The sequence below is a fragment of the Stenella coeruleoalba genome (genome assembly GCF_951394435.1).
Source record: "Stenella coeruleoalba genome assembly, chromosome: 1".
In the NCBI taxonomy this organism is placed as follows: domain Eukaryota; kingdom Metazoa; phylum Chordata; class Mammalia; order Artiodactyla; family Delphinidae; genus Stenella; species Stenella coeruleoalba.
This window is the reverse complement of record NC_137169.1, coordinates 147809137-147828796: the sequence shown is the minus strand read 5'-3', so window position 1 is coordinate 147828796 and position 19660 is coordinate 147809137. Positions and strand designations below refer to the sequence as shown.

The 19660-nt window shown below is 36.9% G+C and overlaps 1 protein-coding gene across 11 annotated transcripts in view; it reads left to right on the top strand.

Annotated features, from left to right (window-relative positions):
- Window positions 1-539: 539 nt before the first annotated feature.
- The window catches only part of CDC42BPA (CDC42 binding protein kinase alpha), a 323830-nt gene continuing 304709 nt past the window's right edge, over window positions 540-19660 (top strand). For 3 of the 11 annotated variants that reach the window (XM_079912203.1, XM_079912202.1, XM_079912201.1), the window contains exon 1: window positions 542-1917. In XM_079912203.1, coding sequence (XP_079768329.1) covers window positions 1740-1917 — 178 coding nt within the window. In that variant the 5' untranslated portion in view covers window positions 542-1739. Of the gene's footprint in view, window positions 1918-19660 lie in introns of all 11 variants that reach the window. The other 8 variants (XM_079912204.1, XM_079912200.1, XM_079912207.1 and 5 more) reach the window with 5 other exon arrangements.

The window sequence follows — 19660 nt, the reverse complement described above, 5'->3', positions numbered from 1 at the left end:
CTTTGCTTCTGGGCCCCCTTAGCAAACGTGCCAGTCGGGTGGTGCCTCCGAGGACCGGAGGAAGCCCCGCTATGCGATCCCTACGAGAAGCCTCGAGGAACCGGGAACGGCGGCGAGGCGGTGGCGCAGTTCCCAACCCGCGCCTGGGTCCTCCCGCCTCCATACCGTCCGCCACCACCGCCGCCGCGGCCTCCCTCAGTCCTCCCGTATCCCTGCATTCCACGTTGCGGCAGCCGCAGCCTCTTCAACCGAAGCGTCCCCACCCTCCCCTCGGGGTGGTGCAGCGGCCGCGCCCCCGGCCCCCGCCCGCGCGCCCCCCAAGGCCTGGCCTCGGCTCTGCGGGGCCGCAGAACCGGACCTCAACGCGCCGGCTGGGTTCGGGCGGGGGCGGGGCGGGGGCGGGGAAGGCAGAGGGCGGGTGCGCGCGTGTCGGGGGCCGGGGGCCGCCATATTGGATCCGGACTCGTCGGCGAGCCTCCGCCTGCGTGCGGCGGGTCCTGGAGCAGCCTCGCGGAGCCCAGGGCGCGAGCGCGAGAGGACGGGGAAGGAGGGGGAGGGGTGGAGGGAAAGGAAGGGAGTGGCTGCGAGCCGGGTTGCGGCAGCCTCTGGTCTCCTTACCAGCGGCACCAACCCCTCCTCCTGCGCCTCGGCCGCTCCCCTCTTTGCGGGGGAAAGATGCCCTTAACCCAGGGGTGTGAAGAAGGGGGAGAACTAGCTGCCGGAGCCGCCCGCGCCGTCGCCGCCGCAGTTGCTGCCGTCCGTGTCCTTTGAATCCAGAAAAGCACCCCCTCGCCAGGGCGTCGGGAGTGTGGGCGGGCGAGCGGGTGGGCGGCCGCGGTGCGGGTGTGGGGGAGACCGGGCTCTGCGCCCGGCGCGGCCCAGGCCGGCGGCCCAGCGACCACCGACATGGAGCGGGCTCGGGCGGCCGAGTAGCCGCCGCTCCCGGAGCCGGGGGCGAGTGCCGCCCGCAGCCAGTCAGGCCCCTGGGAGAAGCGGGGAGAAAAATGAAGAGTTTTCATCGGAATCCGTTGGAAATAGGACTAACTGCAAAGCCTTAAAAAGAAGGACCTCGGGAGGAGAAAGGGAAAGCCTCCTCCGGGGAAAGCTTGGCGTGCTCCGAGTCGAGGGGCTGCTTCAGGGACCTCGCCCCCTCCCTTTCCCTCCGGAGAAATTGCCGCTGATGCGTTATCCAAGTGGTGGTTGGGAGGATTTGCAGCAGAATTTTTGGTTTTCCCTCCCCCTTATATACATTCTGGTTTTTCCCTTCCTTTTCGATTTTCCTTCTGCTTGGGAAGTGAATTGCTGATGCAGATCGGACTTAATTCATTAATGATGCAACTGGATTCGTTTCAGGATTATGTTGCACGAGTTGAATTTTGAATGAAGGAGAAGAGTTTTTTTTTTTTTTAAAGAAGTGTTGACTCTTTGGTTCTCAGTACTTTTTAATTATTTTATTTAAATATACGATTTAATTGTATTATTCTTTTAAAAATGTTTTAAATATATTTTATGGTAACTTTCCCTCAAAATATATGTATATGTGTGAAATAGAAGACGCTTCAGTTAAGTGAGGTTACTGGTGTGTTGGATGTTGAATTCAGCACCGGCATTGCATGACAGTTGTTTGAATAACAAGTGGTTTATTTTTAAAACCACACCTTTTCAAGTTTAGGTTCAAATAATCATCGTCAAAATCGGTTCAGTAATTGAAAGAAAAACCAGCAGAAGTTGAAGCAAACATGTCTGGAGAAGTGCGTTTGAGGCAGTTGGAGCAGTTTATTTTGGATGGGCCCGCTCAGACCAATGGGCAGTGCTTCAGTGTGGAAACGTTACTGGATATCCTCATCTGCCTTTATGATGAATGCAATAATTCTCCATTGAGAAGAGAGAAGAACATTCTTGAATACCTAGAATGGGGTAAGTTTGTATGTAAAATAAAAAACTCTTTAGCCATTATGGTTTAATTGTTATAGAGAGTTATCATGATAAACTCTCTGTAATGAGTATATAAATATATATTGTGTTTACACAATATATATTATGTATTTAAATACATTATACATAATGTGTTTAAATATATATACAATAAAAGAGGGGACACCAATTATTCAAGGTTTTTTTCTTGTAGTTTTCAGTAAATATTTTCCCAAGAGTAAAAGCATGCTACTCAGTTGTTGCCTAGATTTTTTTTTTTAACATCTTTATTGGAGTATAATTGCTTTACAATGGTGTGTTAGTTGCTGCTGTATAACAAAGTGAATCAGCTATATATATATATACATATATCCCCATATCTCTTCCCTCTTGCGTCTCCCTCCCTCCCACCCTACCTATCCCACCCCTCTAGTGTTGCCTAGATTTAATGTGGGACTTATGAGGAAGAACTTATGTCTTTTGGTCAGCAGTAAGAGATTTTGAATAATTCTGTGATGGGCAAAAATGGATTATTGCTCGCTTTGCCGAGAGCGTGGTGGTATAACAGGCATTCAGTTGAAAGATATTTATTAGTGGAAACATTCCTTCCCAGGCTTTGGAAATCACTCTGGAAATGGGAGGAGATATTAAAATATCTTAGGTCAACAGGAACTTGAAGGTGGTCATCAGTGGGTTTTATCACATCTCTATATAGTACAAGCAAAGGAAATTACTAAACACGGACTTGCCAAAAATTGTCATGTTTGTAAGATGACATAAATAGTTCAAGAATTTTGTGATAGTATTTGGTAGAGAATGTTTGGGAGCAGCTCCTGCCTGCCTGAGAGTTAGATTTACTCTAAATTTAATTCAAACCTAAACTGGCTAAATTTTTGTCTTCATTCTCCTAAATATAGATGTGATTTAGAAGAGCTAGGTAGTGGAGTAAATCAATGATGAGAGCAAATGCTCCATGTGACCTTCAAGCTTGAAGGCTTGGCTTAAGTTCTGTTTCCGATGTTACATGTGAGCAAGTTCCAACATCCACCAGTTCTCTGTGGGAAGAGTACACATCATGACATACCATACTGTGTATAGTACATGGCAGTGTAACTACATTGGTACATTGACTTTTGAAGGATATTAGCTAAAGAAGTTACTTTGTACCTTTGGAATACCAATATTTGAGTTTGTTGGAAAGTTTTTATACTAAAATGTCTTTGTTTCCAAGTAAATATTTTTCTGAAGTAAAAGTCAGCTGGTGATTATTTCATTTTTTTGACTTGAAATTTATTAAAACTTCGTTTGTCAGGTAAATCACTTATTCAAGATTGCCTACACATCATAACTTTAATTATTCAATTTGTCAGTATCAGAAGTTTTCTAGCAACTTGATGTCGTAAGGGTTAAAAAAACATATATATATATATATATATATATATGAAATGTGAATAGAATAATTTTTAAAAACAGATTACTAGACTCATACTGGGAATGTAAGAATTCTAAATGATCTTTCAAGAGACTGCTCTCTTAAGAATGAAACAGTTTTGACTTTGGTACTGGATTTGTGAATATATGTCCCTTATTTTTATGTGTAAAGTATTTTATAAAGGATGTGTAGTTTTACACCTCATGTTTAATAAATTTAGAAAATTTTTAGTTTTTTTTTTAAGATTTAAGGAAAAGATTTTGATACTTCTAGAGATTCAGTTCTTGAATTATGGTTTCATAGCGATACTCTAGTCTATGATTATGATTGTCATTTTAATATCTATTATTTCTCATCTGCAAAATGGTGGGAGAACTCTTCGTATGTACCAGTTGTAAATGTAATTTAAAAATATGATAAAAAACTATATCCTCAATTGCCTTTTGGTGATTAAGAATTTACATTTATGTTATGAGATATTTTTCTGTATTATCAGAATAATTTATATATATTTCCCACTAAATATGTTTTCTTGGATCTTGTTTCTTATATCTGTATTAAAAAAAACCTTGTTTGTATATATTTAATTTAAGCCAAATAAGCCAAAAGTCAAATAAGTGTTTGGCCAAATACATTTTATTTTTATTAGCAGATTTTAAATAATTTCAAGCAAGGGACTTTTCACAATTTTAAAGTAAATTATGTTTTAGTAGTATCCTTCATATTTTGTCTTTTAGAAGTCTGGTGTGATGTAACAAAAATATACATTCTCTTAAGTAAACTCCTGTTGTGTTTCTCAGTAATAAAGAATGAGAGACTAGAATTTTTAGGCAGTTATTTTGTAGGCTTTGGGACTAGGCAGTGTCTGTTAAGTCTTAGGCGTTTTTAAGTTGGAGTGTGAGGTCTTAAAAGTGGAAGTTACCAACCATAGAAGTTTGGGTAAGGAGGAAGGAAAGAAAGAATGGAAAAAGCTGTCAAGAAGTGCATCATGAGTAGTAGTATTTACTATCTTTAAGTTTTTTGAGAATTTAGGTTATTTAAGAATGCCAGTCTCCTCATTTAATTATTGAAATAGATCAACTGATTACTGCATTTTGGGGAAATGTCTTATTGGATTCTCACTACCTAACATTATATAAAAAACAAGTTAGATTAAGGAAGTTTCCAGATAGTGAATTGACCTCAATTTAATATTTTAAATATTATTTTTTTGGTCTGTGATGGAAATTGAAAGGGATTATTTGTTGGGGTTAAATTTGGTAATTTAGGTTTGCCTTAAATGATACAATTTTTAGTTTGAGTTTTAAAAGACCCAATATTTGCAACAGAAGAGCTGTAGTGGTTAAATACTAGTACATGATGTATATTTGTTTGGCTGTCTATATGAATGGAAGTGTCATCTAGATATGCCTTATTTTTATGCTGATGGTACTTTTAAAAATGAAGTCAGCAAGATTCTGACTTGCTTCATTTCCATCAATTTCACTTTATTCCTAGTTATGGCCCATTTCACTTTTCTATTGATACAGTTAATGTTTCGCTCATTACAGTATCATGACAGTAAGAAAGCTGACAATTCAAAGTTAGATTTTTTTTTCTTTTTTTTGATAGCACTCCTTGCATTTGGTGCTAATGGCTTGAGGGAGGAAACAAGTAGAGCTCTAGAGAGGAAGAGGGGATTAAGTCACTGAGCAATAGAGCAAGGGGACAAAGAGTGCCTTAAGGCCATATATCACTTTTAAATTTAATAAGATTATTATTTTTATTAAATATTATTATATTTTCCTGTTATATACAACAAGCTTTGAAAGATTGTTTTGTCCTTGTTTTTTAAGTTGTTGAAGTGGTTATGGTTTGTGTGTTTTGTTTATAAAATAAAAGTTTTGTTGTCAGTAGTGTGACTCTAGAGTTAAGTTACAGTAGAGCTGTAGAAGTAAAAATAACTTTTACATTATAAGCTAATCTGCTAGTAATGACTAAATGAATATGTTATTCATTGAATTGGTTATCTTCTACTTTGAAATGGAAAATCAGAATTTTAGGGAATTCTTAACCAAGTTACTTAAAAAATAGGCATAAGATAATACTACTCAATACAAAAAAAGAAATGCAGAACTATCTGTATGTGGCCAACTGTATTTTGATGCTTTGTGAATCTTGGACTTTATAACATTTCATTTAAATTATCCTTAAACAACAGTAATTTTATAGTTTATTCAGTGTATACACACACACACAATAGTCTGAATGACTAATAAACTTGTTACTAGAGTACATCAGCAGGTACTGTGGTTTAAACTTTTCATTTTATTAGAGTAGTTTTAAAGCTTATTCATGCTTTTGATATGTGGGTCATTTAAGTGAGATGATGATGCCTTGATTAGAAGAATCTGAATCTTTTCTTCGTTCTTCACTTATGTTGTTCCTCGTTGTTAGCTTTTCCTGAGTAGAATTTATTAATCATACCAAATTACCAAAAAGTTCATTTAATACACATGATTAGGTTTATTTTTATTTAAGTCCTCAATTAGGATCATCATAAATGTCACCAGAAATATAGGTTGGGCATTTGTTTCCTTCATACTAGTCACCTAATAATCTAGTCTCTTCTAAGAGTGATAGTAAGTACAGTTATTTGATCTCACACAATGCTGGCATATGATAGAAGCAGGCAATAAGTGATGGCTATTATTTTTCCATTTGCATTCTGTTTCTCTCTTTTTTAAAGGATGTACTGCTCCATGAGTGTGAACAGGGATGTCAGGAATAACACTAATAATTTTAGGAACTTACTTCATATGGAAATGTAAGGCATACCTTAACATAGCAGTGTAAAAACACGTAGCATAATGTGTTGGAAATTTTATGAAATGTTCCATAATTCCTGGGACTTGGTTAATATTAGATAGTAAGCCCAGGCTATTTTAGGGTAAAAGAACTGAACTTGTTACAAATGAATATTTTATTCTGCTACTCTTTTATGGTAGTCAAAAAAAATTCTTCCAAACCCTTTTCTATTCATGTACACTTATTGCCAGTATATTGTATGTATTGCTCATTGTTTTTCATCCTATTGGTTTTGATAGGTTTTAGAATCAATTTACTAAGTCCAACCAGCATTTAAAAAATTAAGTATACTAGAATATATCAAGTACATCATGTGTTGAAAGAATAAATATTGTTATACAGAACTCATGTTTTCTTACATTTCTTACCGAAGATTGGAAGCAGAAGAGTTTGAATTCTAGTGTAGATGACGCTAAAACATGTTCACTGTTTAACAGTGAAAAAATTATAGACCTAGTTCCCTTTTTCAAAAAGTACACATGATTAAATTTGGGACAGACTGAAGAATTTAAAAGAAAGGAGTTTAGGTAGTGACAGGATACTTGGAAGGAGGGAGGGAGAATGGGAGAGGGGAGAAATGAGAAAATGAGCATGAATATACTGTTTTCCTGGGTTGCTACTTTAATCTGATTCGTGAATAATTGAGTATTTTTAATTTAGAAGAACTTAATGGACAGCGGAATTCACTCGGTTTTGTCTTTGATGGTTCATTTCCTTTTTTTTTTTTTTTTTGACATTTTTCCTTTTCTGACTTTGGGCTCCTGGATATTGACTTCCATTAACTGTAAAAGTTGTGTAACTTGTCAAACATGAGGGATATGACCTTTAGACATTGGTTGTAGTTTTTTGTTTATGCCTTCCCATTACTCCAGATGAATGTTAGAGTAGATGCAGGTGAGAAGGATCTGCTAGTTCCATAGATTTTCTCATCCCTTGTTACTCATGAAACTTCCAGTGGGGATGACTTCAAGTTTTCAGTAGCTAAGGTGAAGAATTGCTCAACAGCTTTTGCTGTATCTTGAGTCAAGAAGTTCTTTCCATAAAGATTTTTCCTTTTTTCTTGGAAATGACCCACACTATAAGTATAGGTCATCCCAGACATATGAATGACTGTCTTTTGTTGTCACTGCATATAAAACTCCTTTCCAGATCCAGGGGATTTCCTTTTTTCCCCTTTGATGCTGATCAGAGTAACAGGTTTGCTCTTCCCAGCCAGTTGCTCCATACTTCCTCTCTACAGTGTCCACTTTTTCCAATTAGTAGCTGTTAGCCTCTATTGGCTAACACCCCTCCCCCAATTCTAGTGCTTCTTTATCTGCTGCTATAGGTGAGTAGCACTTCAGCTTTCATTGGTTAACAGGAGGCTCAGAGACCTGGCTCTCCACTTTCCAATCTCACTATTTGCCCCTTAATTCTTCCTCATATGAACGATGGTTCATTTTGGGGTTAGGGTTTCTTTAGCCCCCTCCCTAGTTTCAGAATATGTTCTGGAAATCCATGGGATATTAATAGGTGCTTTTGGGGGGGGGTTGTGTGGGTAAATAAATTTGGGAAACTTTTACACAAAATTAAACATTAAAAATATTGTGGGTTATCCTAGAATTTATAATGTTTTGAGGAAGACGGATGGCAACCAGTGTTCCATGGAACACCCTTTGGGAAATGCTCTTTCAGTATGAGGTCATGGTGTCCCTTGTGTCTTCAGGGTTAGAAAGAGATAATTTTAGGGAAAGTTTGGAACACTGTGTGGTTTGGAGAGAAAATCCAAATCTGAGTAAGTTAGGTTTTGCTTAGTGGTGTGGACTTTCAGTTGTCTTCTGTGTCATAGTCACAGATAAACTTAATCATGGCGGAGTAGCACATGTGTGAGGCTGGTGAACATTTGCGTCCAGGAAAAGCACCCTATAAAGTAGAATGAAATTAGATAAAATAATGAACCAGTGCTTTTAGCCTCTGAAGTCCTTGAAATTACTGACAAGTCTCTGTTTATGACCTTTTCTTGCTCTAATTAAACTTGCTTTTCAAGTATAGGCATTCACAACAAATTCAGAAATTCTCACCTTATCTTTTGCAGCTTTAGTTACTTTAATTGTAACATGTTGCAAAACTATTGTCTGTCTGTGAAATAATGTTATTCATTACTTTGTGATATTTCAGAGGAAAAGATCATGGACATGCAATTTTACAATTCAGAGTGTTAAGTATTGTTTTTTCTAAGGTTACAATGTTTTTTGCTAGGCTGTTGGTTTCAGATTTTTGGATTAGTGTGGGAACTTTACTATTATTTGTATCTGTGAAACTATGGGTTTCAAGTGCCAGCACCTATTTATGTAGAGCTTAAAGAAGCCAGAATATACAATACTTTTATTAAAGAGGAAACCATATATAATTGGTGCTGTTTCAACACTATGTGAGCAATTAGAACTCTGTGATTACCATAAATTTCTATTCTGAGTATTAAGGTGGAAGATAATACTAGAGGATAATTTGACTTGATTTTAAAGATAAATAGCTTATAGCATAAATTAATTAGTCTTTTTCTCTCTCTTCTGACATACATTTATTGTTCTCTTTAATTCTTCCCCATCAACACTATTCCTCTCACCCCCAATCTAATTATGCTTGAAAAGACTACTTATGTGGATGAAAACAATCTTTTAAAAATACCTGTGAATTAGTTCAGTCGTGCAATCACTTACTAAATTTTGGTTTTATTTCAGATTGCATACACATCACTATAGGCTTAATTTATGGAAAAAAAAAAACATGTTCTAGTCAGTTTTTTCTATTCATAGTGATAAAGCTTAATTAAATTTACTTAGAGTTTCCATGGTGAAGATCTACAAGTGGAATACCTCAACCTGAAATATTTCTGTTCTAAACCTATAATACTGGAAAAGAGTAGGGACTTTGGGTTCAGACTGACTCCCTTGATCATTGGCTGGGTGATTTAAGCAAGTTACTTAACCTAAGTCTGTTTTAACATCAGTGAAAAATTGGCATAATAGTAATAGCTTATTTTTCCAAAAGGTTGAAAGTTGGTTTAGGATTTTCTTTTTCTGGTGATTTATAGTTGAATTTTGTTGGCTTTTTTCTCATTCTGTTTTTGTTTTTTTTTTCCCCCAAATGATAAGAAGGTTTATTCAGGGAGATGCACACTCCATAGACAGAATGTGGGCCATCTCAGAAGGCAAGAGGCTTCTCATTCTGTTTTTGAAGTTTCTATCTGGCCTTATGATAAAGGAAGATAAAATGCTATTTTTTGGTAAAGTTTAATTGAAATGTATAGTTGTACTAATACAGGGATGTAAATAACTATTTCACCATTAACAAACATACTCATAGCTTACTGATAATATTTTATTGAATTATATTGGCATCGGAGATGTCTTTCCCTGTGTGACTATGCAAACAGCATCTTATTCCTTCTTTCAGGATATTTTGCACTGGAACATTTTGTTGTTATTAACTGAACTTTTTTTTTTATTAATTTTTATTGGAGTATAGTTGCTTTTACAGTGTTGTGTAGTTCTGAACTGTTTTTCAGTAAATATTAAGCCCATGCCTATTCTTTTCATCACCAACAGCAAATATTGTGAAATGGCTAGTTATGATTTATTTTTATATTTATATAGCTCCAACCTGCAAATCAGTGGTGGAATTCTAGACCTCAACTCAGAAGATTAAAATAATGATGAAAAATTATTGATATGTCATTCACTTAGGAATTTTTGTGGACTAAAGATTATGCAGCACCCATAAATGCATGTTGTAGACTGACAGTAAATATGAAGAAAATCCACAGTATATCCTAGTGTTTCCTAAACTATGTTTCAATAGATATAAATGAAGATTTTGAAAATTAAGAGTTCAGTGTATATGTAAGATTGGGAAATAGTACTTATTGCATCCCTCTTTGTATATTACAAAGCACATTATCATAGTAACACTTTTCAAAAGTTCTGTGGTACAGAAACCTCTTTAACTTTGTTTTACCTAGAATTTGCCTAAGTTATTTGACTTTGGAACCCTTTTTTTTTTTTTTTGTGGTACGCGGGCCTCTCACTGTTGTGGCCTCTCCCGTTGCGGAGCACAGGCTCCGGACGTGCAGGCTCAGCGGCCATGGCTCACGGACCCAGGCGCTCCGTGGCATGTGGGATCCTCCTGGACTGGGGCACGAACCCGTGTCCCCTGCATCGGCAGGCGGACTCTCAACCACTGCACCACCAGGGAAGCCCTGGAACCCTTTTTATGAGGATAGCTGGCAGAGTTTGGGAAGTGCTGGTGTGCGCTAAGAATCCATAGGCCGTGTCAGAGCTCTTAAATTAATTATATTTCAGAAAGTGGCTACTGAATTCTTCTATCACATCGTATTTTGAATATTATCACAGTTCACATCCAACTCCAAAGGCAGAGGTTTGAATGACTTGCCTTTATCCTTTCCGTGTTTAATGTTTTTTTAGCACTTCTGTTTGCATCACCTAGAAGGCAGTTCGGCAGTATGTACTAGGTTAATGTGGAGTTCTGCATTGGGTAAGTATGTGTTTATAGACAAAGAACAATAAAACTTGATACATGCCTTTGAGTTTATATTTATGCGTGTAGTTCGTGGTTTGTAAAGATGCTCCTGCTAACCTAGTGATTTTTTGTTTTCAGTAGCAATTGATCATTTTTTAATCCAGTTATCTCTCTAACCGTTGCGCTGGTATAGAATTTGGGAGACAGACTGTCATGGCTGTGAAATAGAACAAAACTAATTAATTTTATGAGAGGTTTTTTTTGTCAAAGCAATGTTGCCCTGCTGCAACAAGAATCCCATCCTTAAATACCTGGTTTACTGGAAGTGGCTAACGCCCCAAGTCGACTCAGATATTATTAAAAGTAGTCATGCACTTACTTAGAAGTGTTCTGTCCCGAGATTTAAAAAAATATTTGTTTGAAAAGATTAGGAAAAACCCGCAGTGGCTAGAGCCCCAGTTTGTGATTGTATTGCTAGCTAATTATGGCCTTGCCCCAACCAAAAATCATAACCAAGGAACATTTAAAAACAGACCAAAAGCTCAGGTATGTGGTGCAGCTGACACATTGACATGATATCGTAAAGCTTCTCATCTTCTGTACTTATAAAGATTTTCCTAGAGTTTATGGTTAAAACCATAATAATACTCCCAAGTCTAGTGTGATTTCTATTTCTGCCTTTTTCCTGAATGCCTTTGTAATGTGTCACCCCATTTCTGACTGATGCGTGCTAAGTTGACAGTTTTTTCCAGGCGTTCCTTGCTGTGTTACATTGCTGTAAATTGTGATTAAGTGTGATCATACTTGTTTCTTTTACCTGTGTTCCTGTGGTAACCCCAATTAATTACAGCAGCTCTTGAGTTATCCTGGTACTGTTCAACCTCTGTGTGCATCTGCTCAGTTGACTTGTCTATGTTAAATGTATCTAAATGGATTACATTCCTGGGTCTTGTTGACCTTATTAATCATGCTTTTTGCTTCTCCTTTAAATGCTAAGTAACTTATAATCTCAGTATTACATGTGCACCTAACCTGAAAATATTGGGAATCCTACATATCCAAGGGCCTTTGTTTAGTAGAACTTTTAAAAAATGGTTACAACTTTGATCGTGTCAACATCTTGCTTAATATCCTACAGTGACTACTGATAGCTTTCAGGATGACATTGAAACTCCTTAGCATGGCATATGGATATGGTCCTTGTCTATGTTTCTAATCTTTTTATTATTTAAAAAAATTTGAAACAATCTGAAATGTACAGAAAAATTGCTAGTACAAAATTTTCCCCTCTGAATCATTGGAGAGTAAATTGCCAACTTGATACCGTAATCCCCAAATATGTTTGTGTGTATTTTGTAACATTCTTTTGCATAACCACAATGCAATTATTAAAATTAAGAAATTAACACTGGTACATTAGTATCATCTAATCCTTAGACCTCATTCAAATTTTGTTAGTTGTCCTGATAATACCTTTATAGCAAAAGGATTCAGTTTAGAATCACATGTTGCATTTGGATGTCATGCCTTCTAGTGTCAGTCAGTATGGACTAGGGCTTCAGATTTTCCTCAGTTTTCATGACTGACACTTTTGAAGATTGCCAGCTGGTTATTTTGCAGCATTTGAAGTAAACCCTAAATTTGGGTTTGTTTCCTCATGATAATACATCTTTGGCAAGAATATCCCAGAAGTGATGCCATGCAGCTCTTTTATGTGGATATCCTTTTCATTCAGCTCAGCCTTCAACACCCTACTCTGATCCACGATGCCTTCTCTTCCCCCATTCCTACTTTGATCTATTCCTCCTAATGGCATATATATGGTATATGTGTATGTATGTATGCATATATGTGTGTATATATATATATATGTATATATATAATTTTGTTTATATTTCCCATTCTTACCTTAAAGGGTTTTTTAAAGTTATTCAAAAATTATATATATATAGTACAGTATATATAGTATATATAGTACAGCAGAAACTAGTACAGCATTGTAAATTAACTGTACTTCATTAAAAAAAATTTATATATAGTAAAGTTCATTTGTTTTGGTATATATCCTATGAGTTTTGACAAATGTAGACCAGTACCATAGTCAAGATACAAAGCAGTTCTATTATCCCCCAGATTCTCTTGTGCTGCCCTTTTGTACCACACTCACCTTTTTCCTCCAGCTATAATGAGGTGTTGACTCTTCTACTAATCAGATCTTTTACTTGATTATTCTTTAACTGTTCCATGGATTTCTTTCTTCATTGATGTATCCTGCTTTATTTCAGAAGGGGTTTCTTATAAGTAGTGGTTCATAGTCCCCTCCCTCAGCAGTTGATAATCTATAAATGAGTATTTTATGGGGTGAAGGTAAGGAGAAGAGGGTGCTACTGTTTAAAGGAATAAGATAAAATGCAAATAGCCTCCAATTTTTAAAGGTAAAATTTTCTTACATTAAGTCTGTGTTTAACCTTATTTGCAACAGTGTCCAGCATAGTCTGGTGATGATGAATTGAACACACAAATTAGTTTCATTCTCTTCTGCAGCCCCACTAAAACTATGGTAAAGGAATTTTTAAGAAGTCGTAAATCTTCAAGGATGAGAAAAACATGGGAGGATACTGTGAAATTTTGGAAGCTGAAAAAGCATGTAGATGAGTGATAACTGCTGACTTAGCAGATCTGAGAAAGTCAAGTCTTAAGTCAGTAATAGTGTAAGCTAGGACCTATCCCCTTGACTTGGCAGAATGCTTAAAAGTCTTAGAAATTGGTATTGTCAGGAATCTGTGAAAGTTGAGGTACAGGTGGAGCTAAAATGTGGAGGACTGATTGAATTGTTGTATAAGCAGTAGGAACTCTAGAGCCCTTCCCCTGCTACATGCCAGCTGGCTCCTGTCTTCCCTCCCCAAACAAAGACTGAATGTCTATTTTCGGTAAGACAGAGATTCTCTGTGTTGAGTGACTTTAGGCACAGTTTAGGATGGGCATTTCATACTGAAAACAGGAGAGTAAATAAATGTTTATATACTTTTGCTTGGCTCCCAGAAAGTTGGCAACTAGGCCTTTATCACGAAGATAAGAGATCAGAAAAGTCTTCTCTGAAGAATCTGACCAGTCCAAGAAGAAAGGCCTAAAGATACAGATACATCAGAGATTCCTCAGTAAAGGGCTCAGGTAGTCACACTTCAGTGCAGTTCATTATCAGTGGGCTTCACCCAAAGATTCAGAGCTTCAGAGCATCTTTCCATTTTCTCATTCCTAATATAAAACCAGGGATTGTCAGATATCTGAAGAAAGCCTATAATAAATAAGATACAGCTTCAAACAAACAAAAAACAGGGGAAAAAAGCACCTTACATGAAACAGACTCTGCAGAGAAAGAATGACTTCAGAAACAAAACACTATCATTAATATTCTCACAGATAAGAGAAGAACCATGAAGTAAGTCAGGATGTCATGAAAAGGAACAGTGAAGGGCTTCCCCAGTGGTTGAGAGTCTGCCTGCCGATGCAGGGGACGCGGGTTCGTGCCCCGGTCCGGGAAGATCCCACATGCCGCGGAGCGGCTGGGCCCGTGAGCCATGGCCGCTGAGCCTGCGCGTCCGGAGCCTGTGCTCCGCAAGGGGAGAAGCCACAACAGTGAGAGGCCCGCGTACCGTAAAAAAAAAAAAAAAAAAAAAAAAAAAAAAAAAATTCTGTTAGTGTTGCATTTCATCTAAAAGGAAAAAAGAAAACATTAAAAATAGTAAAGCCATAAATTAAAATTTATATCTTAAATTGGTGATCACTTATTAGTTTCTAGGTTTAATGCCTTTACTTAGAATCAAAAGAATTTAAAGTAGATATAACTAGAGTTCCTAGAGAGCAACTTCCATAGTTTAAAATAGCTACTTAGGGTTAGAATGAAATATTTATGATAATCTAGTATATTTTGTTTTCAATTAGGTATGCTACTAAAAAATACAACTTTAACCATTCCATTTAAAAAAAGAAAGAGGTAAAAGGAAATGATGTAATATAGCTAGTATTTGAAAATGTTAAAGGAATTTTCCCCTAGCAGTAGTAATATTTCCTTTACAGTAGTATCTAATTTACATTTCAATTCTGAAATATACAAAGATAATTTTTGTAAGACTATATAGTTTTTTTTTTTTAAAGAAATTTATTTTTGGCTGTGTTGGGTCTTCATTGCTGTGCGCGGGCTTTCTCTAGTTGCGGCGAGCTGGGGCTATTCTTCGTTGCGGTGCGCAGGCTTCTCATTGCGGTGGTTGCTCTTGTTGCAGAGCATGGGCTGTAGGCGTGCGGGCTCAGTAGTTGTGGCACGTGGGCTCCAGAGTGCAGGCTCAGTAGTTGTGGCGCACGGGCTTAGTTGCTCTGCAGCATGTGGGATCTTCCCGGACCAGGGCTCAAACCCATGTCCCCTGCATTGGCTGGTGGATTCTCAACTACTGTGCCACCAGGGAAGCTCCAGGACTATATAGTTTTTGAAATAGAAATTATTTAGATTTTAAAAAGCCCCAATTGTTTAATGTTTATTAACACTATGAATTTTCAGGTAAAGTTGTTTTAACTAATTTTTTTTTCTAAAATTCTCTGTGTGTGACTCAAATTGTATTGGAGTCTGAATTTCTTGTTTTGAAAATCTGGAATACTTTATGGAGAAATACCAAGAAAATATTTGGTTGTTTACTACTGTCCTTTCACAGAAGGACTTTCACTATATTTGTTTCACTTGAGTTATATTTCCTTTACTTTAAAGGTTGTCCATTTGTAGAAGATACTAGCCTCCAGAATGTAAAGAGTTGTACATATTTGATTCTCTTCTATTATATTGGATATGGAGTTTCATAGATAACCAATGTGTTTAGCTCAGCTTAGTTTTGACTAATTTTCCTTTGAGTTTTTAGGCTAGAGCAGAAATGGCTATACAAACGCTATTATCTAGTTTATTCATGTGTTTAGACAAATTATTTAAACAAGTACTATTTTCTTTAGGTTGTTACTATAAAAAAATAATACAAGATGAGTGAACACAATTATAGTGGTTGCATTTCTGGTGCTATTTGGTCATAACTTAACTTACGGTTATTTTGTGTTTGTGTATATGTGTTGGATGTGCTCTAAATACTCCTTGTTACCAGTGCCTTTGAAATATATATGAGTTTGGAATCATGGTACAACTCTGGGGAGGGAAGGACCCTTGACAATTGCAGCTGCCTGAAATTCTTACTTACTACACATGAGTGTGTGTTTGTGTGTGTGTGTGTGTGTATTCATGTATGTGTTTGTCCTGAGATGGATGGAAAACAGTAATCCCTCTGGTTTCCCCCATTTTCCTGTCTCCATTCTTTTTATTTAAGGGTTTTTTTTTTTTTTTTTGTGGCAAAACATATATAACAAAATTTGCCATTTTAACAATTTTTAAGTATTTAATTCAGTGACATTAATTATGTTTACAGTGTTTTGCAACAACCACTACTGTCTATTTCTAAAACTTTTTCATCACCCCAAACAGAAATTCTGTACCCATAAAGCAATAACTTTCCGTTCTCTTCTCCCCTCAGCTCCTGGTAATCTGCAGTCTATTCTTTCTCTGTGAATTTGCCTATTCTAGATATTTCATGAAAGTGTAATCATATAATTTTTACCCTTTTGTATCTGGCTTATTTTACTTAACATAATGTTTTTAAGGTTCATCCTTTTTGTAGCCTATAGCAGAGTTTCATTTATCTTTAAGACCGAATAATATACCGTTGTATGTATATGTGCAACATTGTTTATCCATCCATCCTTCGGCAAACATTTGGGTCATTTTGGTTATTATGAATAATACTGCATCGAACATTGGTGTACAGGTATGTGTTTGATTCTTTGGGGTGTGTACCCAGGAGTGGAATTTCTGGGTCATACAGTAATTCTGTGTTTAACTTTTCTTGAGGAACTGCCAAACCGTTTTCCAAAGCAGCTGTACCATTGTACGGTCCTACCACCAATGTACTAAGGTTCCAGTTTCTCTGTATTTTTGTCAACACTTGGCATTTTACGGTTTTTCATTGTATTTCAAATGTATTCATTTCCTAGTATGTGTGAAATGGTAGCTCACTGTAGTTTTAATTTGCATTTCCCTAAAGATTAGCGGTGTTGAGTATCTTTTCATGTGCTTATTGGCCATTTGCATATCTTCTTTGAATAAATGTCTATTCAAGTCATTTGTCCATTTTTTTAAATCAGGTTGTTTGTTTTTTTGTTGTTGAGTTGTAAGAGTTCTTTATGTATTCTGGATATTAATCTCTTATCAGATATATGATTTGCAAACATTTTCTCCCATTCTGTGGGTTGCCTTTTTACTCTGTTGATAATTGTCTTTTGATGGACAAATTTTTTTTGTTTTCAGAAAGTCCAGTTTGTTTATTTTTTCTTTTGTTTCCTGTGCCTGTGGTGCCATATCTAAGAAGTCACTGCCAAGTCCAGTATCATTTACATTTAGGATGGAAAAACAACAAGGCTCTACTGTATAGCACAGGGAACTATATACAGTCTCCTGGGATAAACCATAATGGAAAAGAATATTAAAAAAAGAATTAAAAAAAAAAGATTTTGCTGTGTGTTACCTTCTAAGAGTTTTATGGTTCAGCTCTTAAGTTGTTGATCCATTTGGAGTTAATTTTTGTATATGGTTTGAAATAGAGGTCTTTCACTGAATGGACTTACCACCCTATTCAAAAATCAATTGGCCATAAATATATGGGTTTATTTCTGGACTTTCAGTTCTATTCCATTGATCTTTATGTCTGTTCTTAGGCCAGTACCACACAGCCTTGATTACTGTAGCTTTGTAGTGAGTTTTGAAATTTGAAGGACGTGTGAGTCCTTCAACTTTGTTCTTATTTTTCAAGATTATTTTGACTAGTCTGGGCCCCTTGCATTTCCATATGAATTTGAGGATTGGCTTTTCCATTTCTATAAAAAATGGGAAAAAATGTTGGAGTTTTGATACGGCCCCCCTTTTGTATTAACAAAATTCAGTTGACCTTATTTTCTAGTCTTCTTTGCAGTTAGGTGTGGACACGTGACTAGTTTTGGCCATTAGATGTAAGTGGAAGGTGATATGTTTTATCAGAAGCTTCATTAAAAGGTGAGCTTTCCCCACTTATTCCCTTCTGCTACACAGAACACATATCGTGTGATGTCTTCAGAGGTTGGACCTTAAGGATGGGGGCATGAGGGCCACGCTCCAAGGATGGCATAGTGGTGAGCTGAAAACATCCTGGATCCTTTGACAACTTTATCAGACTGCCTTATCAGCCTTGGACTGTTTACCTTCAGACTTCTTTTGTTTGTAAAAGAAATACATTTTTATTTTGTTTAAGCTGAGAATTTGGGTTTTTTGTTAGAACTGAACTTAATCTTTTTTTTTTAAATAAATGTATGTATTTTTATTTATTTATTTTTGGCTGCGTTGGGTCGTCATTGCCGTGCGCGGGCTTTCTCTAGTTTTGGCGAGTGGGGGCTACTCTTCGTTGCGGAGCGTGGGCTCTAGGTGCGTGGACTTCGGTAGTTGTGGCTCATGGGCTCCAGAGCACAGGCCCAGTAGTTGTGGCGCACGGGCTTAGTTGCTCCACGGCATGTGGGATCTTCCCAGACCAGGGCTCAAACCCGTGTCCCCTGCAGTGGCAGGCAGATTCCCAACCACTGTGCCACTAGGGAAGCCCCTGAACTTAATTGATATACTTTTCCAATTATTAATTTGGTTATCTCTTCTTCGTGTGCAGTGTGTGAAGAGAGTGAGGAATAGAATACATTGAATAGAATATATTGCTAGAATTGCTGGAACTGTACTTAATTTAAAAAGTTTGTATCTATGTACAAAATTTGTATATATGTTTTGTGAATTTCACTATAAAATTATTTTTTCTTAATATATAATATTATGTTCTTAAATGGCCTCTGCAGTTTTTTAAAAAGTAGAAAAAAAATTTGCCACTATAACATGGTAGCTTTTGTCATTTTTATACCTTCCTATTGAGTATTGTTTTTTAATGTATACATTAGTTTTCTACAAAGGAACACTTCTGCTATATTTATACTCTGCTTTTTTCACTAACATGGTAAGTGATAGTGCATATTAATGAAACTCTTTGTTCCTCAGTTTCTTCATCTCTAAAAATGGGGATATGGATGGACCTAGAGTCTGTCATACAGAGTGAAGTAGGTCAGAAAGAGAAAAACAAATACCATATGCTAACACATATATAGGGAATCTAAAAAAAAAAATTGGTTATGAAGAACATAGGGGCAGGACAGGAATAAAGACACACGTAGAGAATGGACTTGAGGACATGGGGAGGGGAAAGGGTAAGCTGGGACGAAGTGAGAGAGTGGCATGGACTTATAAATACTACCAAATGTAAAATAGGTAGCTAGTGGGAAGCAGCTGCATAGCACAGGGAGATCAGCTCAGTGCTTTGTGACCACCTAGGGGGTGGGATAGGGAGGGTGGGAGGGAGACGCAAGAGGGAGGAGATATAGGGATATATGTATATGTATAGCTGATTCACTTTGTTATAAAGCAGAAACTAACCATTGTAAAGCAATTATACTACAATAAAGATGTTAAATAAATAAAAATGGGGATAGTTATTATACATACCTCACAGGGTTGTGAGGATTAAATAAAATACTGTGCATGAGGTGCTAGACCAGTGCCTGGCATACAGTAAGCCCTCAATAAGTATTAGTTATCTTTATTATTAATATTGTATTATCCTAACCTTTTTCTGTATTATTGTATATAAAATGTATTCTATATTATTTCTATATTATTGTGTTTTTATAATGACCATTTTCAAAGTCAACTAAATAGATATACCATTATTTATTGGACATTGAAATGTATTTTCAGTATTTGTCACTTCCGATTTTTTTGCTATTATAAATAATACTGTTATAAAC